At 37.6% G+C, this 26707-nt stretch overlaps 1 protein-coding gene across 2 annotated transcripts in view; it reads left to right on the top strand.

Annotated features, from left to right (window-relative positions):
• Window positions 1–26258, top strand: part of ANKIB1 (ankyrin repeat and IBR domain containing 1) — a 144366-nt gene extending 118108 nt beyond the window's left edge. Inside the window, exons 12-20 of one of the 2 annotated variants that reach the window (XM_027847951.1) lie at window positions 2207–2341; window positions 3793–3879; window positions 3968–4034; window positions 7567–7712; window positions 8920–9098; window positions 11406–11457; window positions 19153–19246; window positions 21606–21742; window positions 22137–26258. In XM_027847951.1, coding sequence (XP_027703752.1) covers window positions 2207–2341; window positions 3793–3879; window positions 3968–4034; window positions 7567–7712; window positions 8920–9098; window positions 11406–11457; window positions 19153–19246; window positions 21606–21742; window positions 22137–22880 — 1641 coding nt within the window. In that variant the 3' untranslated portion in view covers window positions 22881–26258. Of the gene's footprint in view, window positions 1–2206; window positions 2342–3792; window positions 3880–3967; window positions 4035–7566; window positions 7713–8919; window positions 9099–11405; window positions 11458–19134; window positions 19247–21605; window positions 21743–22136 lie in introns of both variants that reach the window. The other variant, XM_027847950.1, reaches the window with a different exon arrangement.
• The last annotated feature ends 449 nt before the right edge of the window (window positions 26259–26707 follow it).

Genomic DNA, 26707 nt, shown 5'->3' with positions numbered 1-26707 from the left:
TACATCTGTACTTTGATTATTGTATAATTTTGTCTTTTTTTTTTTCATGATAAATGTACAATTTTAGTTAGATCTTACTTGTGCCAGGGACTTATTTGATTAGCAAGAGGAAATTTGGTAAGCCAGAATCTCTCTCCAAGGAAGTTGCTTATATATCAACAAATGAATCTTTGGCAAATTCTGCTAAAACGACAAAAAATGATTCTTTTTCCTGCACAGTAGTAAGCGCTCAGGCAGTTTGTTTATTTGAATGGGTTGGTGAATAAATGTGACTAATAATGGTATGCAATGGTAGGTGTTTTCCTATTTAATGTTTTTTGGGCCCTAAGACAATGTTCTTTGTCTGAGTTATGGCAATCTAAATAGAAATTCGTTTTATAAACTTATTTATGTTAGCTGATTAAGTGTATCAAAAAAAAATAATCGATTACTTTTAATAGATTCGACTTCTGTTTTAACGCATAAACACCCCTGTGTGTTTTATAAATGAAATGTGTAACTTATAATATGGCATATTTTGTATTGAATAAAAGTAAACTATATAATTAGATTTACAGAATGAAAAAAGGTAAAGTATAAAGTAGAAGACAACTCATAGAAGATATTGGGACTAAATTTGATAATTCTTTTTTGTTTGTTTGGGGTTTTGTTTGTTTGTTTGTTTTTGTTTTGGAGAGGCAGTTGAGGTTAAGTGACTTACCCAGAGTCACACAGCTAGTAGATAATTCATTTTTAATGCAGTTGTATAGTAATGTTTAATATGCTGTTCATGCCAGCACCAACCACATCATTTTATACGTAGAGCCTACTGGCTCTCAGTAAATTTTTTTTTATGATAATGATTTGGTTTTTTATTCTCAGGGATAAAGATATATTGCGATTATATAAATTGCTTTTAATAACCTAAATAGCAAAGTGTTCATTTTCATATAGTTTTTATCCTGACGTTTTAAATAATTTTTATAAAGAAAAAGAGAAAACATTAGTAATTCCTAGATATAATTTTTAAAATCTGTATTTTATTACTACAGGGATCTATTATTTAATTAGTTTGGGTACTTCCTTGGCCAGTATAGATCATTACTCTTCAACAGCTTCATAAATGTCCTCCAAGAATTGCGTCGGTCTAAAACTTAAACTGAGTTTAACATGGTAATCACTTTCTTTTCTTTCTTTCTTTCTTTCTTTCTTTTTTTTTTTTTTTTTTTTTTTTTTTGCTTTTTGGTGAGGCAATTGGGGTTAAGTGACTTGCCCAGGGTTACACAGCTAGTAAGTGTCAAGTGGTTGGTCTGAGGCAGGATTTGAACTCAGGTCTTCCTGACTTCAGGGTTGGTGCTCTATCCCCTGCACTACCTAGCTGCCCCCACGGTGATCACTTTCTCCAAACTTCCTCAAGCACAGATATTTTATCACAACTACTGTATTTTGAAGACTTTCCACATTGGTAGTATATGCCAGAACTTAAAATATGCTGGCCGGTCCTTTAAGAACTAATTCTACCTCTAGCTCACAGTGAGGCATCAAAAGAGGCTTGTCCTGTTGAGTGAAGGACTGTAAATGTGTTAGACTGAAAAATTCACAAATCTTTGCCACCAGTTGTTTGTTCATATAATACGGACAAGATGTTTTATCTACATGTTTTGACTTAATCTAGTTATCTTAGGATTCATATTTTGGTATGAATAATTTAAAATAAATAATGGAATAGTGGAAAATTGCTTATCCACACCGAGATAAATAACATCCAGAGAGAACCCAAGAGGAGGAGAGTTCTGCAAGTATTGAGCCCTGATTTTTCAGCCTTGCATTTCTAGAAAATGATAGAATTTGGTGTGTATCAGCCTCTTTCTGAAAACTTAAATCATAGAGAGACCGTTGATGCCAAGGATAGTGGAGGAGCAACAAAGATTTTGGTCTGTTTATGGATAGAAAATAAATATGCACTTTAGGAAAGTGGTCAATCCATGCTTTCCTTCCTGCCTTGAACTATGTTGTTTAAATGAAACTTTTAATTGTATCTGTGTGTGTTTGCCACATGTCTGTCATGGCTTTTTTTCCTTGAATAGCAAAACTCTTCCTTCTATCATTGCCCTCTTTCCCGTCTCCATTCAGCATTTCCTACTCTCTTCTAATTTATACCAAGGGCAAAGTTAACCCGCATGTTGTTAACATGGAAAGGTGTTTGTGTGTGTGTTTTCCCCTGAAGTGCAAATATGATTTCTGCTGGATTTGCCTGGAAGAATGGAAGAAGCACAGCTCTTCGACTGGAGGCTATTACAGATGCACTCGCTATGAAGTCATTCAGCATGTGGAAGAGCAGTCCAAGGAGATGACAGTGGAGGTGAGAAGGAGCGAACCCAAAATGCTGTCCCGTTTATGTTGGTGCCTAGATAGTGTTTTAATGTTCGTGTGCTTCTTTTTTTGGCTCTCACTGCTCCCACTTGCCTCCATGGGATCAAAGCATTAAACTGAAAACTGTACTGGTATCAATAGAGGCCTCTTCTCAATTATAAGGCCCTCCCTAAAGTGAGGTATTTTGGTTTTGGTTTTAGTTTTGGGGGTTATTTATGGATGAATAGATTAGATAGATAGGTAGGTAAGTAAATGTGTACCTAACTGTGTACATATTCGTGTAGATGTGTATTAGTCTATATGAATATACTAAAAAGTTCTTCAGTGTTTCAAAGAAGTATGATTCCATTGCCATGTGTTCTTGTTCCACCAGTTCCTTGACCAAGGCAGTACTTCCATGCCTTAGGGACAAGGGGACAAAAGTTGCACCTACCTCACAGGCTTGTTGTGAGGATTAAATGAGATGATATTTGTTAAAGGTCTTAGCACAGAGCCTGTCACATAGCAGGCAGGCACTATAGCCATGCTGATTCCCTTCTCTTCCCCTTAGTAGAATGTCTGTTGGAAGTGCTGTGGTTGAAAACGTAGTACCTGGTGGCCAACTCTAGTAGGAAGCATTTCGTAATAAAGCTAAGCTGTCCTCAAAAGACCCCACCCCCAGGTTCATGTGCCAAGCAAGCTTCTTGAGCTTGGTATAAGACCGACCAGAGCTTCTGCTACTCCTTTGCCACAGTGGGTCGCCACAATAAGACTTGAGTCTAAAACAGAATCACACAATATTGCCTTATTAAGAAATCACTATGAACTATGTTGGAAAAAAAAACCCAAAACACTTCTTTCAATTCAGGTAACAGCTTTTTATTCATTTATATCACTGCTATCTTCATGTGTCATTCTTTCATTCTCTTTCATTTTCATTCTCCATCATCTTTTCTCTGTCAGTATACTGTTAGCTATTGACAAGCAACACTCAGGTTTTGTAGAAGCCAGATTTGGGGTGGGGGGAGGCATATTTGTACCAATGTGAGTTTTCCTTTAACTTCAGTAAAACAGGATCACAGTTTTTAAAAGAGTTAATTTCCCTAATGTTCTAAAGATTGTTTTTCATTTTTGTTGTTCAGTTGTGTCTAGCTCTTTGTGACCCCATTTGGGGTTTTTTTGGCAAAGATACTGGAGTGGTTTGCCATTTCCTTCTCCAGCTCATTTTACAGATGGCAAACAGGGTGAAAGTAACTTGCCTGGGGTCACATGGCTAATAAGTATCTGAAGTCAGATTTGAACTCAGGAAGATGAGTCTTCCTGACTCCAGGCCTGGCACTCTATCCACTGCACCACACTTGATTTTTGTTTAAAGCATGTAAGTCATATTATTGCTATTATAATATACAATGTTAGTAGCTCATGGGTCTTATGTGAGTTTTTTATGGACTTTGTTTCTAGGCTGAGAAGAAACACAGAAGGTTTCAGGAACTTGACAGATTTATGCATTATTATACAAGATTTAAAAATCATGAGCTCAGCTATCAGGTATTTCACAAACTGCTGCAGATTAATTGAGCTCCTCTATAATTGGTTCAGAAATTAGATTGGCTGATAGTTTCTTCTTTCTCTTTAGTTAGAACAACGCCTTCGGAAAACAGCCAAAGAAAAGATGGAACAGCTGAGTAGAGCTCTCAGTGGAAGTGAGTAGTAGTAGTGGTGGGGGTGGGAGGGCGACACAGATGGGTGCAAGTAAGTCTTGTGAAACTGAATGTCTTTAAGAAAGCAAGTATCTTCACACCGCTGATTATTTTAAACCTGAATTTATATTTGAAATTTCTAAAAATCAATTCTAAATGAAATAGCTAAAATGATTTTCAAACTACGTTTTCATACTTTGTTGCCATTTGGAATTTGTTAAGCAGTAAGGAGCCAGATATTATCCTATAGCTAAGTTAAGCTAACTTTGGGAAGAAGTGCATAAATTCTTTCAGACCCTTAACATTTTGTAGCAATTAATACATTAAACTCCTCTCAGTGACACTGTGGGCATTTTCTGACCACGCTGTAAACCGCCTCCTTCAGGCCTCTTGTCCATCACTGCCTTAACCCAGCCTTGCCTGTGCCTGTCACACCAGATGACTCTCCCTTCTCTGTAGGTTCTGGGTTCTCTGCTCAAGATACCTTTCCTCTCCATCACCACCAGCCACAATTCTCCATATTACTACGGACCCAGTTCAAATGTCAGCTCTTCTTGAAAGGTCTTCTCTTCTCCCTCCCAAGTGGAAATGGATCCGACTCATTGTCATTATTGCCTGCTTAGCATATGAGAAAAGTTGTGCCCAGGGAGGTAGAGCCACTCAGTCATAGGTGCGCTTGGCTTCAAAAGACAGGATTAAAACTTCCTGCTTCTAATCCTGCTATTCTAGGCCTCTTCGAGCTCATCTGACCAAAACCTTTCATTTAACCAATAAACTAAAGGCTAGTAACGTGAAAAAATTTGACCAAGGTCACACATTTTAGTTCTGTTGTGGTACTTGTCACATCCCACCTTGTACGTGTGTGTGTGTGTGTGTGTGTGTGTGCGCGCTTTTTCACACTCCCAGATTGTCAGCTCCTTAAGGGTAGAGAGAGCATTTCATTCATCTTTGTATCCCTCATAGTACTGAGCACAAACTCTCATATATAGTAAGCACTTGGTCAATTTTTGTTGGATGAATACCAGCATATGGTTCACCAGATGAGCAGCTGTTGCTTAAATGGAACATTGGGTTGGAGGCAGAAATGTGAGCACCAGTGTAACCTGCTAATCTGCAAATCCTTTCTGACTCTTACCTGTGATTTGGATACATACATACATACTCCATGAGCTATCAGGGTCTCGCCCACTATACCAGCACTAGCCCACATTTTTCTTTCTGTAGCCCCAGTCTAAACACCTCCTACTCAGAGGCTGCCCCAGACTGGCACAGGACCCTTCTTCCCAGGGCTCTACCCTACCCACTAGATCTTCCTAGCACCTTCTCTGTTTTGTTGAATAATATGGTTTTTTCCCCCCAATTACATGTTAAACATTTTTTAAAAATTTTGAGTTCCAAATTCTCTCCCTCCCCTCTCACCTCCCTGAGACACTAATACGATATGAGTTATACATGTACAATCATATAAAACATTTCCATATTAGTCATTTTGTGGAAGAAAACTTGAACCAATGTAAAAAAAAAAGCATAAAAGAGTATGCTTTGGTCAGCATTCAGACTCTTATCAGTTCTTTCTCTGGTGGTGGATAGCATCTTCCATCATGAGTCCTTTGGAGTTGTCTTATTCATTGTATTGCTGAGAAGAGCTAAGTCATTCCCAGTTAATCATCATACAGTATTGCTCTCACTGTGCGGTGTTCTCCTGCTTTTGCTCACTTCGCTCTGCATCGGTGCATGTAAGCACTCTCTCTCTCTCTCCACACTGTGTCCCAAAGTTCATGACATCTCCACGTGTCCTGAGCTGAATTCTCCCTTGTCCAGTGTTGCCTCTGGTTAGAGGAGCTTTTGGAAAGTAGGGACCGTCCCATCTTTCTGTTGATGCTCTTAGCTCTGAACATATGAGAAGCACTTAAAATCATCCTCTCTGACTCTTCTCCACAATGAGGCAAAAATATCCTGGTTCAAAAATGTCTACATTGTAGCCTCATGTCAGCTGTGGCCAAGGCCCAATGCTGGACACACATAAAGTGTAACCGTCCCTGCCCTAAGAACGTGTACGTGTGGAGATATGTAGACATGTGGACATAAATAAATGCATGAGTACTGGGACAACAGGAAGAATTACACCATAAATGAAATAATCAAAAGGGTTCTAATAATTACCTCGATAAAATATACAGTGCCTTGCACTTAACAAGTCCAAATAAATAACTGTTAATGAATTATTCAGGATTCTTGAGGATATATGTTCAGTGTCCTATATAGTTTATATTTGCAAAACATGACCAGTATGAACATAAATAATGATATTGAATATAACTCACTTCCTCTTCTTTAAATTGGGCATAATAATATTTGTACCTTCACAGAGTCATTGTGAGGATCAGATGATATAATAGATGTAAAGTGCTATGTAAATGTCCACTGCTGTTCATTAGGGTAAAATGCAGGGTATCTCAAAAGTCTTAGTACAGTTTTAAGCTATCACAGCTTAATAAATTTTATTTAGCCCCATTCTGAACCCCTCCCACCACAGGGCTATTAAGGCTTAAAACAGCCCTGAGATTTTTAGAACATCTTTTGTTATGGATTCTCTTTTCCTTCCTCCTTCTGTTCTTCCCCATACCTGCTTCTTTCCCTCCCTTCCCTTTCCTTCTCTTTTGAACCTGAGAAAAGTGCACTAGGTGAATAAGAAGAAAAATAGCAAATGATCATTTTAAAAAAGGAACAGATATTTTATACTTAAATCTAATTGTTCAGATGTTGAGTTTTGTTGCATGATATTAGCATCTTTCTGCACGTGATTTTGAAATTTAATTTTTGTGTTTCTGCTAATTATTTAATGCACTACTTTTATGTCCCCAGATGTAGCTTTATGTCCTTTTCTAATTCATACCTAGAAATTGAGGTTGAGCTGGTGTCTAAGGACTAATCAGAACCTGAAGTTCTTAGTGCAAACATGGAAAACCAAAGAAATCTATGTGATTCCCTTGTCTAGACAGTCTGGAGGCCAAGGGTCTCAGATACTGAAGATCTTTTTTTCACCCTCTTTTCTGCCTGGCTTCTCTATGCTCTAGTATTATCTGCACAGTAGCTAATTAAGAAAATTGTTTTTTCTTTGTTCCTATTGCTTAGACTTTTCAGAAACATTTGAGAAAATAGTTGCAATTTATAAATAGCAAAGTTCCTCAGGAATCATTTGAGACAGAGATAATTTGAGGTTGAATAAAGTGATTCTTAGGGTCAAAAAGCCATTGAAAAAACCAAAATGTCTAAATTGGTTCCTACAAGCTAACAGTCTCTCTGGACAGTTACAACATGTTTCTTGAAATCATGCGTCTAATTTAAAGGACTCACCTTGTTTAAAAAAAAAAATCTTCTGAATAATTTCCCTAATAAAGCTATATCAAAGTTAATTTTCCTTAAGAGAGAGCATTTCTTATGTACATTTTTTTTTTAAGAAATCACATTTGCTTATTGTAATAGTATAGCTGCAGAGAAAAAGTGTTTTCACAGTGCCCGGATTACCTTGTAGCTGAAGGAGGCTGTCCAGACACCACTTTTATCGAAGATGCTGTTCAAGAGCTCCTAAAAACTCGACGCATTCTCAAGTGTTCTTATCCGTATGGATTTTTTTTGGAACCTAAAAGCACAAAGAAAGAAATATTTGAACTTATGCAGGTAAAATGAATCTTTTATTATTATGTTTATATTATAACATTCTTAGTGTATTTGCTGCCAAAGCAAGCACATATGTAACATTGTCACAGAAAACCATTTTCTTCCCTTGTAACACAAAACTAGGGGTGGTTTACACTTGAACCTTTCTAGATTAGTTGTTTTTGTACTTGAATTGTTACTGTTTTTAATTTTAATTGTTAAATGTAGAAAAGTTTACCAGTAAAAATGTAAATTTTGTTTGTTCAAATCTAGAGAAACTGACTTTTACTATGAGACTCTGCAAGAGCTCTAGATTATAGAGTTTTCTGTCAGAGTTTTTGAAAAGCACACATAGAGATGGTGGCTGTCTCAGTAGTACCATAAATTTAACCTCTTTTTTAAAGAGATAAGAGACTGCATTTTAAAATGAAATCACAGAGTCAGAAACTAGTGATTTCTTTTATAATATAAAGTAAATGTTTCATTTGAAACCCACAAAAGCAAACAAACTCCCAAAGTAATCATAATTTAAAAGCAAAAATAGGTGTCCCCTGTTACTCATGCCCATTCACTGGCCCTCACCTTAGCCCCATGGCTATGACCAGATCAGCTTCCTTTTCTTTCTTTGTATCCTCTCTCGATGACCCTGTCCTCGACGATGCCAATCCCTGGAATCCTCTTTCCCCATCTCCTACCCTGAGCTTGCTTCAAGTCCCAATTCCAGACTTATTTCCTTCATGAAACTCTTCTTAGCTACTCTGTGCTCTGGTATGGTCATCTTTGTCTTTCTGGGCACTCCTTCCAGCACATGTGTATACAGGGCCTTGGGATTAGGTTGTAGTGGCTTGGTGTGTTTGTATCTCTTGTCCTCAGCTCACGTGTACACTCTTGGATGACAACAGCTGGGACTGCTAGGCCCTAGCAGCTAACGTAGGCAAACGAACGTAGAATGACTTCTTGTTGAGGGGATGCTGTTTGCCTGAGTAGGAGATGGCTTCAGGTAGGAGACACTCTTATTTTCAGACATCCGGAAAATTATATAAAACACAAAAACCACACACTTTATATATAGGAGTCTTCCTTTGTTCCATCCATATCACATGAAGCCAAGTCAGAAAACTTGTTTGGAAGTTTTTGCCTTAAAGTTAGAGTGAGAAATCAGATTTTTGGTGTGTTATAGAACGTATGATTCTCTTAGCATAGGATGTCTTTTTCCCCCCTAAAACAGACAGACCTAGAAATGGTCACTGAAGACCTTGCGCAAAAAGTCAATAGGCCTTATCTTCGCACGCCTCGACACAAAATCATTCGGGCAGCATGCCTTGTGCAGCAGAAGAGGCGAGAGTTCTTGGCGTCCGTAGCAAGAGGGGTTGCTCCTGCAGACTCACCAGAAGCACCACGGCGCAGGTACAGAAGGTGGTCAGATGTCTGAGTTTGCTGAAGTTAACAGTTGTAAAAACCAGTTCATTATAACCCACATTCATATCCCCCTAAATTCTTTCCCTGTAGAGCTTATATTTCTAGGAGGAATTTATAACTAGAATATTAGTGATGGAAGAAAGCTGTTAATTTTAAATGATTTCCCAATGTACATAGTCTCACTTTTCTTGATATTCTGTATTATATATTGTATGGGTCCCAAGCATTAACAAAACTCAGTGATTTCGTACTTAATAAAAATAAATGAGAATAACTCAAAAATATCATCTTTAACTTAATCTGTGTTATAATATATCCTTTCAGATGATATTAAACATAATGTACATTTATGATTCATATTAATTATAATTATGGTAATTAGGAATTATAAAAGATTTTGGCCTGGGCCTGGTGTCAGTAAGACTTATCTCCCCAAATTCAGATCCAGCCTCACTTACCAGCTGTGTGACCTGGGCAAGTCACTTCATCCTGTTTGCCTCAGTTGCCTTATCTGTAAAATGAGCTGGAGAAGGAAATGGCAAACCATACCAGTATCTTTTCCAAGAAAACTCCAAATGAGGTCACAGAAAGTCAGATATGACAGAAATGAGTAAACAAAACCAAAAGATTTTGGTAGTCTTTACTCACTTTTCAATCAGTCATTTTTATTATACAAAGTTCATGTGTGTGTGTAGAGAGAGAGAAAGAGAAATGAGTATTTTGAATGAGTATAAATTAGTGAGATTGTGATGGAAGAAATCCTAACATAGCCAGGAAAGACCAGTTAGAAACAAATTTTATGTCCTTTGACATAAAATACAAATAAAGTAAATGAGAAGACATTTTACTATGATGTGATAATTTTATTTTTGTTCTCCCTATTCCGATTATGACTTATATTTGATTTATGCATGCTGTATCTTCACATAAATATTACTTTACTTTGAGTACATAATGGACAGTGCTTACTCTTTATGACCCATGGACCATACTGTCCATAGTGGTTTTTTTGGCAAAGATACTGCAATGATTTGCTATTTCCTTCTTCGGTGGATTAAGGCAAACAGAGGTTAAGTGACTTGCCCAGCGTCATACAGCTAGTAAGTATCTAAAGCTGGATTTTTTTTTTTAGTTTATTTATTTTTAGTTTTCAATAAACACTTCCATAAGCTTTTGATTTTCAAATTTTCTCTCCCTCTCTCCCTACCTCCCTTCCTAAGACAGTGTTCAATCTGATACAGGCTCTACATATACATTCCTATTAAACATATTTTCACATTAGTCATGTTGTAAGGAAGAATTAGAACCAATAGGAGGAACCACAAGAAAGAGGAAACAGAAGGGAAAAAAAGAGCCAATAGTATGCTTCGATCTGCATTCCAACTCCATAGTTCTTTCTCTGGATGTGGATCGCATTTTCCATCGTTGAGACTTTTGGAGATATTTTAGATCCTTGCATTGCTGAGAAGAGCTAAGTCTATCAAAGTTAGTCATCACACAACATGGTTGTTACCTTGTACAATGTTTTCCTGCTTCTGCTCACTTCATTCAGCATCAGTCCATACAAGTCTTTCCAAGTTTTTCTGAAGTTTGCCTGCTCACCATTTCGTGTAGCACAATAGTATTCCATTATGTTCATATACCACAACTTCTTCAGCCATTCCCCAATTGGTGGGCATCCCTTCAATTTCCAATTTTTTGGCACCACAGAAAGAGCTGCTATAAATATTTTTGTACATGTGAGTCCTTTTCCCATTTTTATGATCTCTTTGGGATACAGCCCTAGAAGTGTAAAGCCAGATTTTAATTCACACCTTCCTGACTCCAGGCCCACCTCTGTATCTTTTCAGCTACCCAGCTGCCTCCTAGACAAATGGAGGTTAAGTAACTTGCCCAAGGTCACACACAGCTAGTAGGTGTCTAAGGCAATTTTAGAACTCGGGTCTCCCTTCGGGCCCAGCACTATATTCACTGAGCCATCTAGCTGCCTCCTTACATTTGATACCCATCTTTAAATCATGATTTTTATTCCGCAAGAGACATTTATATTAAAACATGTAGCAGTTTTGTACAGTGCCTTGCACATAATAGATGTTTATAGAATTAATTTGGATTAAAAATTTTGGAATTAGTTTATTAAATTCTATAGTTGGGTAATTTTATTGATTAAACAGGATTCAGACAGAGGAATATTAAAATATTTTTGTTCCTCTTTTGTTAAAACAGCAAGAGACTAATAATTTTCATTGTATAGTTTTATTAATAAATCAAATGGTATGTCTAATTTCTTTGTAGCTTTGCTGGTGGAACGTGGGATTGGGAATATTTAGGATTTGCATCACCTGAGGTAATTGTTTTAGTGTACCTTTTGAAAAAATTGTATTTTCTTTTGTGCAGTCATTTTATGCAAATTACATTTACATCTATGCCAAATCGTATAAAGATTCTCACTATGAGCTAGTAATCTCACTTCTATTTATTTTATGATATAGATATGTAAGCAGAACTAAATTTAGACATTCTTGGCACACATTACATCAAGACATTGACATTTTGTCATGTTAAATTACTTTTTAGACACTGCTTAGTAAAAAAATCTAAAAATAAAATGTTATGTCTTTTAAATTGTAGTGTGAATGCTTTTATTAAAAATGTACTTTTAGTTAAAGTATTGATTCAGCCTAAATCTTTAGGGATCATAAATAAGTTTTTTTGTGTGTTTTTTTGTTCTTATAATTACTTTAATAACCTGAAAGAGAACTGATAAGTAATTTTTTCTATTAAAGAATGAAAACTAATTTAGAATCCTTAATGATTTGATCTCACATAGTTAAACATTGAACAAAAAAGCAATGATTAAAATCAAATGTGAAGAGATAATTTCAAATGAGGACTTTGGATGTTTCAAAAACATATGAAATGATGCTTTGTCTTAATTACTGTTAGCTTCTTTTAAGACTTCCACTCTATCCTTATTTTTTTTAATTCTTGATTATTAAGGGATTTTAGGACATTGAATTAATGTAGTATTTTTTAAAAATTTCTGAAATATTAAGTAATAACGTGAACAATTTGTGGATAGAGTGAAAACCTTAACTATTTAATGTTTTGCTTTTCTGAGATTTAAATAGCCACTGTCACTTTGGAATATGATTTTATATATGCATAGCAGTTCACTGCCCACTTATATACTGCTCTCATTTTGTCCTTATAGGCAGAAAACCACTTGATAACTTTTAATGTTATAGTAAATCAATCAAAAAACATGCCTATGACCTTTGATCTTTCATTTAATTCCTTAATAACTACAACCTATATTTTAAAATTAATAATCCTCAAAACTCTTTAAAATCCCTAAATCTGTTGTCACAAACATTAATGAAAATGTTGTTATAGGTTAGTTTTCAAGGGGATTGAAATGGAGGAAAAAGACATACTAATCTTTGTACTGTACCCAGATAATAAATAATGGAATTGATCATTTTCCAGGGAAAGACTATGGCTCATTTAAATCAGGTCTTTGACCCCGCTTAGCTGCTGAGGATACTTGCAATCCCCTTAGCTAATGACATTTTAAAATGTGGTGGCATATCCAAGAAGATACTGTGTGTGTGTGTGTGTGTGTGTGTGTGTGTGTGTGTGTGTGAGAGAGAGAGAGAGAGAGAGAGAATGATTTCTGTGCATGGAAGTATAAGGAAGAATTTCTCTTAAGTCAATAGAAAAAGTATCGTAATTGTATTTTTCCTACAAAATGCATTAGACAAACTTTATTTTTACCCAATCCTGTACTTTTCAGTGGTATTTTCTGTGATAGAATACCAAGTACAGCATCCGTGTCATTGTGATAAAAAATTCTACCCAGAATGAAAAACAATTCTCCAGCTTTCCAAAAAAAAAGCAGTGAGTTTAAGGTCAGTATAAATATGGGAAACTTATATATTTCAAGGCAAGCAAGAAAAATCTTTCCAATATACTTAGAATTATATAACACTTGTAGACCTGGAGGTACCAACCTAGGGAATTGTTAGTTATATCAGGAATGCTGAAATATTTTACTTGGACGTTTTGATATTCATGTCAAGATGACAGCCGTGTGAAACTTTGTACTAACCTCTCCACAGTTATATTTTCCATAGAAAGAAAGAATTATAGAAATATATTTTTTCTACTTGTATTTTTTTGAAAATGATAGCTTAGCATTTTTGCCAGAATTATTTGATTTTTACTATTTTCAAATGTCTGTTACTTTGAAACTTCAACCTCATAGAAAATTTTATATTGCATGTCTAAGAGATTACCTTACAATGGGATATAGCAAATGCTCTGACATTAAAGATTCATATCCTAACTTTATCCTTGACAAAACAGACTCATAGAATCTTAGAGGATAATCTAGAAGTCATTTAAGTGCAGCTCCCTGTGTGATCCATTAACCCCTTTTATGAGACCCTTCACAAAGATTCATGAAGCTTCTGCTTGAGTACCACCAATAATAGGAAACTTACTACCTTGCAAAACAGCCCATTATACTTGTAAGAAAGTAATTTCTCATATTGATCTAAAATCTGCTTCCGTATAACTTTTACCCATTGGCCCCTGCTCTGTTGGAGACATGAAGAAGAATTATTCTATTTCCTCCTCAATTAAGTCATTGTTGTCAAGTGTTATGTACTCCCTTCCTTCCTTCCTTCCTTCCTTCCCCTTGTCCCAATCCTGACTATGATACTTACCAGCTTCATGACTTATGAGCAAGTAACTTGATCCCTCTGAGCCTCAGTTTCCTCATTTGCAAAAAAGGAAAAACTAATACACTGCCTACCTCAGGGTTGAAAAGGGAAAGTGATTGCAAACCCTAAATCTTTAGACAAACCTCAATGATTCTTCTTAGCAATCTTGTTAAAAGTAGCTGCTAACTCAGTGGACAGAAGGCTGGGTCTGAAATCAGGAAGACCTGAGTCCAAATCTGGCCTCAGACACTTACTGGCTGTGTGACCCCAGGGAAGTTAGCCTGTTTGTCTCAAGTTTCCTCAGTTGTAAAAGGGGAATAATAATACCTCGCTCACAGTGTAGTCATGAGAACCAAAAGAGATAACCTCTGTAAAAAGCATTAAGCACAGTGCCTGGCACATAGTAAGCATCTCATAAATCCTTATTCCCCCCACCCCTTTTCCCTTCCCTTCCCCTTTCTTTGTCACCAAAATTATCTTTAAAGATTTATCATATGCCTGACAAAAATTCCTGCTATATTTTTTCTACAGATTTCTTCTGATCAATAGATTTATCACTTCTGTCAATAACAGAAATTACATTGCTCCATCATGACTTGTTCATAATGGACCCTTACGAATGCCTAGTGATCACTGTTTTCCTTATTATTCATAAGACAGCTATTTAATAATTCATTGTAGGATTTTCCTGAACAGAGACATCAAGATCACCCATCTTCTGTTTGCAAGAATTCACTTCCCATTTTGCAAATTGAAATAACACTTAACTTTTTCAAATGCTTCAGCCCTTTCTCCCTTCTCCAAGATTCCTACAGAATTATTTAGACTAAGACTAGTCCTTGCCCTCAAGGAGCTTACATTCTACTGGGAAGAGGTATTTGCATGTACACATAGAAATACATAGAAAATAATTTCAGATGGGAGGAGGTTCTAGCAGCCAGAGGAATAAGAATGACCTCAAGCAGGAGGTTGTACTTAAGTTAAAGATTCTTAGAAGCAAAAGTGAGGAGGGAATGCATTGCCAGGGCAGACAGCCTTTGAGAAGACACAGAGCATGGAATGTGGTGTTTGAGGAGCCAGATGGGGGTGTGGGTGTGAGTGTTGGCAGGGGGACACAAGAGGAGAGGCTGTATTTGGCTAGAATTTAAAATGAACAGGAGTAATAGCTAATAAGCCTGGAAAGGTACACTGAGGCCAGATTGTGAAGGCTTTTAAATGCCCAAGTAGTATTTTATTCTAGCAGCAGTAGTGAGCCACTGCCTCTTTTTTAAACATGGGAATGATGTGGTCAGAACTGTGCTTTAGAAATAGCACTTTGGTAGCTGTGTGGAAGACAGATAAGAGTGGAAAGACTTGAGATAAGGAGACCACTTAGAAAACTGTTGCAGTAGTCCAGGCAAAGAGGTGATGAGGCCTCTGAAGGAGGGCAGTGGTCATGTGAGTAGAGAGAGGGGTCAGATGCAAGAGGTGTTCAGAAGTAGAATCAACAAATTTTGGGAACTAATTGGATTCAGGGTTGAGAGCATGAGTGAGAGTGAGGACTTGTATGTAAATGACTCCTAGATTGTGAGCCTGGGGGACTGGAAGGAGACCCTGAACAGAAAGGAAAGTTATGAAAAAGGGGAAATGTGAGGGTAAAGACAAGTTTGATTTTGAGCATGTAAGGGAGGAGGGTTATAGGCTGTTCCATTCTAAATGCCCAGAAGGCATCTGGTGAGTAGGATTGGGTAAGACTAAGGCTGAATATATGGATCTCGGATATCATCTACATGGAGATGATAGTTCAATGCATGGGAGCTAATGAGCTCATTGAATGAGATAGTATAGAGAGAGAAGGGAGTCAGACAGAGCCTTAGGGTATACACATATAGTTATGATAGACATGTGTGATGATGGAAGCAAAGGATCATTTGAATCTCTTAACATTATGCCATCTAGACTAGTGGTGCATAATTGGTTCGGACATTTTCAGACATGGCCCATGTGTAGATTTGGTTTTATTAACCATGCTTGTTACAAGCGAGGGCTTTTTGAGAGAGAAAGAGGATAAGGGTAAAGGGGAGTGATAGTGACAACAAAAAATGAAGAAACAAGACAAAAATACCGTTGAAACATTTTGTTAAAATTCATGGAAGATGATGCAGAGAAGCAGGGAGTTGTTGTAACTACCATGTTAAATGCATATATACCTAGAAAAAAACAAGCTGTAGTTGATAGATTCATGGTTTCATTTCCAGTCCTTTTCTTCTTCTTTTCTTTGTGTATGGAAATGTTCATGTTGATTGATTTTAAAAGACACATTATACCATCTGCCGCTGAGCAGGAGGTTTTAGCTGTTCCTTGTTTGTTTGTTTGGGTTTTTTTTTGCTTGTTTTTTTTTGTTTTGTTTTGTTTTGGGTTTTTTTTTTTTTTGTTTTTGTGACCAAGACCTTTTATTTTTGGTCTCCCTCTACTACCACAGACGGGCAGCTTGACCGCCTGAGTGGCTTGCCCAGAGTTATTCCCTCAGCATGGATTGGGTGTTTTCCTGACTGTCTGTCTACTTCCACTGGCTCTTTTTGTTACACGTTTCTCATAAGCCTTAGCTCACTCTTGACAGTTGGCACTATTCTCACAGGTCTCCCTCAGTTTTGTGCCTTTATTTGCATCTTTTTTGCGCTTAAGCTCAGTTGTCTGAGTTCGTTAAAAACTCCCTTATAACGGCGCAACATTCTCGTAAGCATTTTCCCCCTTTTCTTCCCCACTGGCACCATCTGAGATTGTATTGTCAAAACTTCATTTTGAGGGCTTCCCCTTCTGTTCAAGCTCTTTTCCCCATCTTTCCTGTCAGTTAATCTGCAAATTCTCAAAATTTTACATGTAAAAAATTTTCTAGAATATTTTATAAATATCTATTGAAGGGATTTAATTTAACCACTCTGAAATCAGTTAGTAAACTAGATTTGTATTTGATATGCAAAGCCAATTATTTATTACTGAATCAAATTTATAATGAACCTAGCAGCAGCCTATTAGCACTGCTTCCTTGCTCTATTTCTCTCCTCCCCTGCTCCCCTCGCCCACCTCACCCACTGTCCCAACCTCCCCACTCCCCACCCCGGTTCCTAAAACTCTTAATTCTTTGTGCTTCTTTAACAGCCTCAAAACATTTGGAGTTTGTATTTTCTGGACCATCCTGATTACAGAAACATCGTGTCCTTACTTGAAGATCTTAGGGATAATTGGAAATTGTCAGATAAATTAAATCTTAGGCCTGCTGATTTGTGTGAGATTGCCTCTTGGGTTTTCTACCAGAATGCATTTAAAAGTTGCCCTTTTTTTTTTTTTACAGTGACTATTGTTAATACCACTTAGCTTTCTTTAAAGGACCTTTCAGTGGGGAACTCCCTGTGTGGGAATTCCTTCTTTGAATATCCTTTCATTCCAGTCCTAGAAAGTGCCAGAAACATGTAGAGGTTAACAGATTTGCTCGTGGTAAAACAGCAAGTTAAGAAAGAATGTACTCGAAACTTGCCCAGCACACTGTCCATCATTCCGTTTTGCCTTTGCATAGACCCTGATTAGCAGGAGTTTATTTAACTTTGACCTAATGTATCACTTTATATTTTTTAAAAAACAAAAATTCTCCCTAGACAGAAACCCAGCTATTCATGTAATATTTTTCCCCGCCTTTTACAAATCCAAAAAACATGTGTGGTCTTAGGAGCATAGACAGCTTGTCTCCCCTAGGAGGCCCCTGGATGGTTAGATGGACCAGATGTCATACAATGAGATTGCGGCTTCATTTCACCAAAATAGGATTAGAGTAGAACCCAGGAGTACCTGGGTGAATCAGTGGCAGAAGCAGAGCTTTTCAAGCCCTCTCCCTAAAACCATCTTTAGCACCAGGTCCTCCTAGAATCTCTCTTGATTTCATTCCTGATTTACAAAGACACAGCTCACCTAAAATCAGACTCATGTCTTTTAGTTTAGATGGAATAGGTTTAACCACATATGCAGAAAGTGGAATGACTCAATTATTTTCTCAAACAGCCACAGAAATACTTGAACTTGGACGTAAAATGTAATTTGTTTCATTTATGTTAAACTTCCCCTTGTGTGTGCACTTGTTGAAAATCCTTAGGTAGCTTTGATTTATCACAAATCTCATTATTTCTCTGTTATACTCTGATGAGTTTGGTAAATGAGCCTACATATTACCTCTTATTATTTCATATATGCTGTGGAATAAGCAGATTCACAAATTGCTCTTCCACTGTCATGGTAGACTTAGGTTAGGCCCTTAGACTTGGTTTAGAAACCTAAAGCACCTGGAGGAACAGGTAGCCAGCAGTTGGGTAGCAGGGGATTTTTCCTGCTCCTCGTGTAAATTGTATTCCTTGTGTGCTGGCCAGGGCAGGCAGGGATAGATGCTGAGTCTTCTGTTAAAAACAGTTCCGTGAGGTGGCTACTGTTAATGTTCTCATCTCTGCTAATACTAATGCACCAAGTGATATTATATTTTAAACATCAGGACCCTTTTCCATTTAAAACATTTTATTGAAACTAGAGTATAGGCATAGCCCTGGAGTTTATAATTAGTTCATCATCTGAAAGTATAGCTGTTGTGTAGTAGAAAGGGCACTAGACACTAAATACTACCTGTGACCTTGAGCAAGTCATTTAACTTTTCTGGGCCTCAGTTTCCACACCTGTAAAATACAGAGATGAGACCAAATGATCTCTATAGTATCTTCCATCTTTAAGTCCTGTGCCAGTATAGTGGCAAAAACTAAGTACCCAGTAAATGAAGTTAACTATTCTCTTTGCCCTGCTTACCTGTGTCATATTCACACTTTCAGGTATATTAAGCACTCACTCACTAGTGGTCCCTCCAAAATGAATGCTCCTACTTAGCAGTCAACCACTGGAAAGCCCTGTCCAGAACTAGTTGTTGTTAGAATGATGCCGCTTTCCCCACGTTAGATAGCAGTGCCTTTTAGATCAACAGAGAATCTGGCACAACTTGCTATCCAGAACTGGAGTTTGCAAGTATTCAAGTTTCTGCAGGCCTTTTTGCTGGCTGTTTCATTTTCTTTATTTGATATCTTGGGCTATTTGGCGCATCTTATTTTAAGTTCCATTTTCTTTGCATGATAAAATTCCACATTTTTGTGAAGACAGGTGATTTTATATTACAAATATAAAATCACACTTTTTTTTCTAGGAAAAAAAGTGTGCTTCTCCCCCCCTCTTTTTTTTTTTTAACAAAAATTATTGCATGCTCCCCTGTATTTTATAACCTTTGGTTTATGCAGGAATATGCTGAATTTCAGTATCGGAGAAGGCATCGACAGCGGCGACGAGGAGACATGCACAGTCTGCTTAGTAATACTCCCGATCCTGAGGAGCCAAGTGAGAGCACTTTAGGTATGTTCATTTCCAAGCCTCCTTTTCAAATTCTGCACCTGCTGTGATGAGCCCAGCAGCTGCATGGGAAAAGGCCTCAGTGTCATTTGTTTGTGTTGAGTGCCACAGATCGAAAACACTCGATATTTAAATGGCACCATTCATTTCAGTTCTTCTTTGAGGAGCCTTTAAAAGTTTGGTACCAAGGAGAAATACATGAACACAGCTGTGGCTTAGACTGCTTTCGCAATATAAAATGGAATGTAAGGGGAGGGAGGAAAAAGAAGACAGTTGGGAGCATGTTAGGATTGAAAAATCAGGGAGGTTTATTAAACAGGAGAGCTTGAGAAGAGCCTTGAGGAACAAGTGGGAATGAGCAGAGAAGAATGGGGATTGGGAAGAAGACATTGCAGGCAGGGGAAATTGAGGGTTCAAAGACAGGAATAGATGGAGTGTGTTGTGGGAATATCCCCATTTATACCATAGATTTTGTGTTGTTTAGTTTTTCTTCCAAACAAGTCATCTCTTTGGACCTAACGTTTTGGGGCCTCAAATTCTTCATCTGAAAAGCAAGACTGTTAGACCAGTCAAGCATTATGTGACTCTTAGGTGTCCAGCACTGTGCTAGCTATTAAGGAGACAAAGGCAAAAATAAAACATTCCCTGCCTTCATAAAGCTTACATTCTAACAGGGGAAGACAATACATACATGGAAAATACATACATAGTGTTTGATAAACCCAAAGAACTCAGCCAGATGGCGCAGTGGATAGAATACTGGGCCTGGAGTCAGGAAGACCTAGGCTCATATCTGACCTTGAATACTTACTCGCTTTGTTACTTTGGATAAGTCACTTACTCTGTTTGCCTCAGTTACCAGTAAACTTGGGATAATAATAGGGTTCTTGTGAGGCTCAAATGAGATGATACTTATAAAATGCTTAGCACAGAAAGAGTAGGTACTATATAAATGCTAACCATTATTATTATTATCATTGTCATCATCACCTCACTCTTCAACAAAAACTGTAGGGCACACTGGGAAGCAGTCTGGCAGAACTCCGTATCGATCAACACATCACAAAGTATAGTAAGACAGGCTTCCAACAGGTACATGATTTAGACAGGAACATCATAAACAGTAGCATGGAAGAAATTACCTGTCAAATCCATGGATAGGGAAGAGTTCATGACCAAGCAAGACATGGAGGTTTACAGGAGGTAGAAGGAGGGACTCCTCAATTGGGAAATGGTTGAACAAGTCATGGGGTAGACATTTGTGTGTATGTCTTATATGTGATGAAATGTTATTGTGCTGTAAGAAATGAAAGATTCACGTGCATTGTTGTAAAGTGAAGTGATAAGCAGAACCTGGAGAACAATCTAAACAATAGTACTGTTATAAAAACAGGCAACTCTGAAAGACTTTAAACCTCTGATCAATACAGTGGAGCCAGGCACAGTTTCAGAGGGTCTGTGGCAAGAAAAATGCTCTCCATTTCCAGATATAGCTGATGGATTCAGAGTTCAGGTTGAGGCTCTTTTTTTTGGACATGGCTAATTTGGGGATTTGTTTTTCTTGAGTGTACACAGATTTTGTTTATCTTGCTTTCTCAGTGGGTGGGGGAGAGAATTTGGGGCTAAAAAATCAAATTGAATTTTGAAAAAGAAAACACATCCAAAGAAAATAAAAGGCGGGGGTAGTATACAGAAAGGTAGCACTTGGGACGAGGAAGAAAGCCAAAGATTCCGAAAAGCAGAGGTCACTAGGAAGAGCATTTCAGAGCAAAAACATCAGAAAGGGAGATGACGTGTTGTGTGAAAAGCAGCAAATGGGCCAGTGTGGCTGGTCCAGAGGGTGTGGAAAACAGAGGAAGAGGGTTAGAAAGGCAGCATGGGACCAAGTTGTAAAGACCTTCAGATGCTAAACAGAGGAGATGTAAAGGAGCCACTGGCATTTGTAGATAGGACCAGAACTGTTTTTGAAGAACATCTTTGAGCCTGTGTGGAGGGCAGTGGGGGCAGGGAGACTCAAAGCAAGGCCATCAATGAGGGGGCCCTCGCAGAAGTCCAGGGGTTATCCTGTCTGCGAAGGTGAAGAGAAGGGGGTTGCGTAAGAGGCGTTGTAGAGTTAGACAGACAAGATTTGGTGGTTGATTCAGTGCATATGGTGAGGGGTCAAGGCTGCCATTGAGGTCCCGAGCCTGAATAACTAGAAAAATGACGGTACTCTGCACTGATAAGAAAGTCTGGGAAGAGGTTGAGTTAGTTGAGGGGGGAAGATGATGAGATTCTTTACCCTTGCTAATAATATTCAGTGATAATCTCACTAAATTATATCTGAGGCCCAATTTTCTTTGGTACAAATTGCTTTGGCTAGATACACAAGAAGGTGGCAGCAGCAGCAGAAGACATGGCGCTTCTCTGGTGAGCTCAGCTTCCCTGAGCGTTCTACACAGCTCTTCCGTTCAGGAGTACACCCCCGTGAGTCGTTCTGAAAACCAGGACTCACTGCAGGTACCTCCTCCAGCCTCACCTTTGCTTTTCCTTTCCTTAACTTTGCTCTCGATTCTTAGATTTTATTCTCAGACTTTTATTTGGAAGAGAGTTATAGGACTGGAGGGTCTGGGAGAAAAGATCTAGTTCTTCCCAAGTTTTTTTTACAGTCGTTTCTGTAGATTTTCTGGGGGTTTTCTAAGGTGAGCAAGGAAAAATTATGGTGAGATTTGAGGGAAAAAAGGCTTCTCTTCCATAAATATAAAATTTTAAACACATTTTTAAAAGTTGGTAATTTTCTTGATGAGATTGTAATTTTTTCTTTTGTCATACTGTTGAAGTAATTGTATTCTGTGTGTGTGTGTGTGTGTGTGTGTGTGTGTACACACACATAAATAAATTTTTTGTTTTAAAGGCTCTGAGCTCCCTGGATGAAGATGATCCAAATATACTGCTTGCTATACAATTGTCTTTGCAAGAGTCTGGGCTGTCTATTGATGAGGAAACTAGAGACTTTCTACACAATGAGGCATCATTAGGAGCTATAGGAACTTCTCTCCCCACAAGGCTGGACACCATCCCCATGAATGTAGATAACCCTAGGGCTGCTTTAAGCAGTTCAGAGCTGTTGGAACTTAGGGAAAGTGTCATGAGACTGAGCACAGAAAGCTATCCACATTCTGCTGATGGCCTTAGTTCACACGCTATCGAGGATGCAAGAAGTGAATTCTATCCGATATCTAGTGACCCCGACTCAGCCAACCAGGACTCCAACCTGAACGAAAACCTCCTGGGCAATATCATGGCCTGGTTTCATGACATGAACCCCCAGACGATTGCTCTGATTCCTTCTGCAACGCCAGAAACCAGTGACGATTCCCAGCTGCCGTGTGCAGACGGTGAGTCAGGAGGACCACTCGGCATGAGAGGTGCTGGTCAGGGGCTGCCAGCAGAACACGTCCTCTTTGAGGATGCTGCTGTAAGTGATGCCCGAGGGTCCCAAGCAGAAGAAAATCATTCTGAGGAAATTAGAGAAGTAGGATCTGCCGCCGGCACGGGTGCTAGCGAAGCAGCCCACAGCGTGGATCCCGTCGAAGACGCTTCAAGTCAGACTGATCAAACCTTAGAAGAATGGGCTGAACAAGTGCGTTTGGTATGAACTGCATGTGTTACCTTGGGAACCAAATAGGCAGCAATCACCAACGGGTATACTACGTCTAGTGCTTATCGTGGAGACTTTATCCACTTGATTCCAACTCAGTTGTAAACCACTGACGGGACTGAATACGTTGGCGCTCGTTCCATCCCGATGGTCGTTCCCTTTTCAATTTGAACCTTTCAAGGAATTTCCTTTGCATTTCATTGGGTAGCATTTTTCCTTTTTCTCTGACAAAAAAGGAACAAGTAGTTTGCGTTCCACATTCCCAAGAAAATGGCAGGCTCTGTTTAGCCGTAGGTTGGCAAAATTAATTTGAAAGTATAAATTAAAGGCTTACTCTCTGAATCTTTTGGTGGTTTTTCCTAAGAAATAGTTTTCCTCCATTTTAGAAGTTCTCTTGACAAACCTAATAATGTCTAGCCTTCATTTTCTAATTTTTGTGCTTTATTGTAACATTTTTGCATTTTCATCATCTTTTGATTTTAAACCAGCAGCGTGATTTGAGAATATCTGCAGCTTCTCTTTAATGCTGCATCCACAACAATGTCATAAGTTTTATTTTCACATAAATCAAAGATTTTTTCATGCCTCTTTACAGTCCAAACGTGCCAAACTGACTAGCCGGATGTCTAACTAGAGAGACAAGTGTTCAGTGGCCTTTAGGGCACCAAGGCAATCTCGTGATTCTTTGGAGTAAAAGGTGCCGAGTGGTAGCAGTGATAGTTTGAAATTCATTGGGCTTTTATTGCCATGGAGACTGCATTTAAAGAAATGTAGCCTGTAGCTTAAGTTAACTAAACCTAATGCTGCTGTTAAAAACAGTTTATTTTAATATTAAAATACAGTTGATTAGCAACAGCGGTGCTGTATTTTAAGAGACACTTTAATGGAAGTGCAATCATAGTTCTTTGTTTTCACAATTTTACAATGCATTCTACTTACTAATGGGTGCAATTACTTTTAATGGTAAATATTTTATAAAATAGAGGGAAAGTGGAGTTTTCATGAATTATAGTCAATCCCACAATTATTTAAGGAAAAAAGTCAATAAGACATCCTGCGCAACATGTTACTGTGCCTTTGCCTAACCTCAGTGGATCGTTGCCAGTTAAATAAGTGAGTAATTCAAATTTCAGTGTGTGTTCTGGAGTAACTATGCTATGAATTGCGATGACCTCCATAAAACCACCCATGGCCTTGCCTTTACAGTAAATAGAACAACTCAATGTCCATTCAGTTCGTTTGCCTAAAGAGCAAACACTGAGATGTATTTGTTTAATTGCACAATATTCATTTGCTGTGATTACTGTTTAGTGTTTCAAAAAAAAAAAATCAGACTTCCTAGTTATCAGTGTCTTACTGTGAAGAAAATATTGGTCTTAGTGGTAAATAACATACAATGGTACAGTATGTAATTACAACTAGAGTAAATTGTTGGAATGGCTGTTTTACTTACATATAATCCAGACTAGCATAACATACACAAAATAGATAGGCAGCACTCCATTTTATGTTTTGCTAGATCATTACCAGAGACCTATAGACATCAGATTTTCACTAAGGAATATATACAGGCAAGTACTAGACTGGGTAAAAAAAAAAAACTACATACATATTGTGGAGTACCTGTATGTAACAGTGAAGTTTTTTAATTATTGTTTCACTCAGATCCTGCTTTTGAAATCTTTTTCCCCAAGATCGTGTGGGCAGGATATTATATTAGCTGTTAAAACATTCCTCAGATTTAAAGGAATTTCCTAGCATCAACTATATGGGACTATTACTTTGACATAGAGATGACAAATCCACATTAACACTAGTTCTTTTATTAAAATATCAGTGTTCATCCTTTTAAACTTATTTTTGAGAAGAGATTCATTTTGTCTACAGTATCATAATATATGGTAATATTGATGTTCCTGTTAAGGTTATTTTGGGAAAATAGCAGTTTTATCCCTGGTGAAATACTATAAGATTACCTGAAATAGTCCACTGCAGAATTTTTACAGATTTATTTTAAACTGACATTAAGAACCAATAATTTCTTTGAGTTGTAATTTCTCACTAAAAGGTCACAAAGATACTCTGTATCGCACTGAGATGTCTTGTAAAGCTGCAGTAAGACTACTGGTCCGAGGGCTCTCTGTGAAGTTAGAGAACATGGCGGGTCCTGAGTCGTGTCTAACTTGTTTTAGGCGGTTCGGTATAGCCTTTGTTTCTGTGCTGTTCTATCTTTCCTGAGCATGAAAACTATCACTCAATTTGTATTTTCTTGGTACACATTTTAAAAACACCACAGTCATTGACTTAATGATTCAGAAAAAGTTTGGCAAAGCCTATTTTGTAAACAAGTTAATTTTATAATGTAAAAATTACTCTAACCTTGAATTGTTATTTGCACTTTCATAGTCTATACTTGATACATTCCCACTTTATATACAGTAGGATTCTACAAACATGTAGATGTTTGGCCAAATGAATGCTGTTAATAATATGTAAAATTCTTTGATTAAACATTTATTACTTAAACTACTTCCATTTGTCTCATTACATTCTGGACCAGTTCATGAGGCTGATATCATGCATTTGAAGTGTCTTCCAGCATGATGGGATTAATTTGGTTTCTATTTATAAACTAATTAGTGTTTTTTATTCTCCACTATGTGGCCTTTGGAGTCTTTTTTTTTTTAAATCCTTCCAACAAGTCGCCAACCCCATGATATTGGGGGACAGTTTGTGAAAGTGATGTGACCCTGCAGTAACTGGGCTGCCCACATTGTATCAGTCTCTCAGGAGAGATCATTGATGATTTTTCTTTGAATTTTCAAACTTTGCAAACACATGCAGGTGTCTCTAGCATCTGAAATGAAAATTCTTTTTTATCAGTATGTTAATTGACATTTAAAAAGCCATTCCCCTAGGGCAAGTAACAGTTTCTGTTGGGTGAATGGTGACTGCTTATTCACCTAGTTTACTATAGTTTCACTTTACGGAAGGGTTCTCTGATTGATTTTTTTAATTGTGTGGACTTTTTAATTGTAATTTTTTGTATTTACAAGATTGTATTAAATTATAGAAGAGTTACAGATCATTAATAGGTGCTTTTAAAATCTGTTTTTATGAGAAACACAAATGCTCATCTTTTTGAACTGTATTAATTATGCCTTTCGGTGTGAGAGGCTGAAGCGTAACTGCTGGTATCCATATATTTACGTGTTTGTTATTGATTGTAGCCATTCACCTAATCAGTTTTGGTTTGTTCGGTCCTAAAAATATTTTAAAAGTACCTGTTACAAGTGAAAATCTGAGACTTAATGAAGATGGACATTCTGTAAAAAGTTACATATGGTTTCTAAGGATTAAAATCTAATTATTAAATGTTAGTACCAAGTTTCATTTTTTTAGGCTGAAATGCAGAAACTCCATGGAAAAAAATAAATGTTTTCTCCACTTATGCTGAGTAACTGACAACTCAACTGAGGGTAGATCCTGTATTCTTAGCAACATGGTATATATTTCTTATTAATAAACCCTAATAAACATTTTACCAAAGTAACAGATGTGATATCTACAAAGACATAGGTAGGTCTTCCTTGTCTGTTTGCTGTAGCACCTTGTTGTCATTGGTCATTCACATCTCGTGGGGAGAATTGAACAGAAAACAGACAGCCCCTCCCTCCCTTTCTTTTTTCCCTCCATTCCATATTAAACTGATAGGCTGAGTAATAACGTTGGATATCTGACCTGTGGAGCACTCATGTCTCATTGCTCTTCCCGGTGGGAGTCAGCAGCAGCAGGCACAGTCTGTAGCGTTCTATCCGTCAGGC

Source organism: Vombatus ursinus, unplaced genomic scaffold (assembly GCF_900497805.2).
Source record: "Vombatus ursinus unplaced genomic scaffold, bare-nosed wombat genome assembly UNPS02005459.1, whole genome shotgun sequence".
Lineage (NCBI taxonomy): Eukaryota > Metazoa > Chordata > Mammalia > Diprotodontia > Vombatidae > Vombatus > Vombatus ursinus.
Note: the sequence above shows the minus strand (reverse complement) of the source record. Positions and strands in the feature narration are given on the sequence as shown.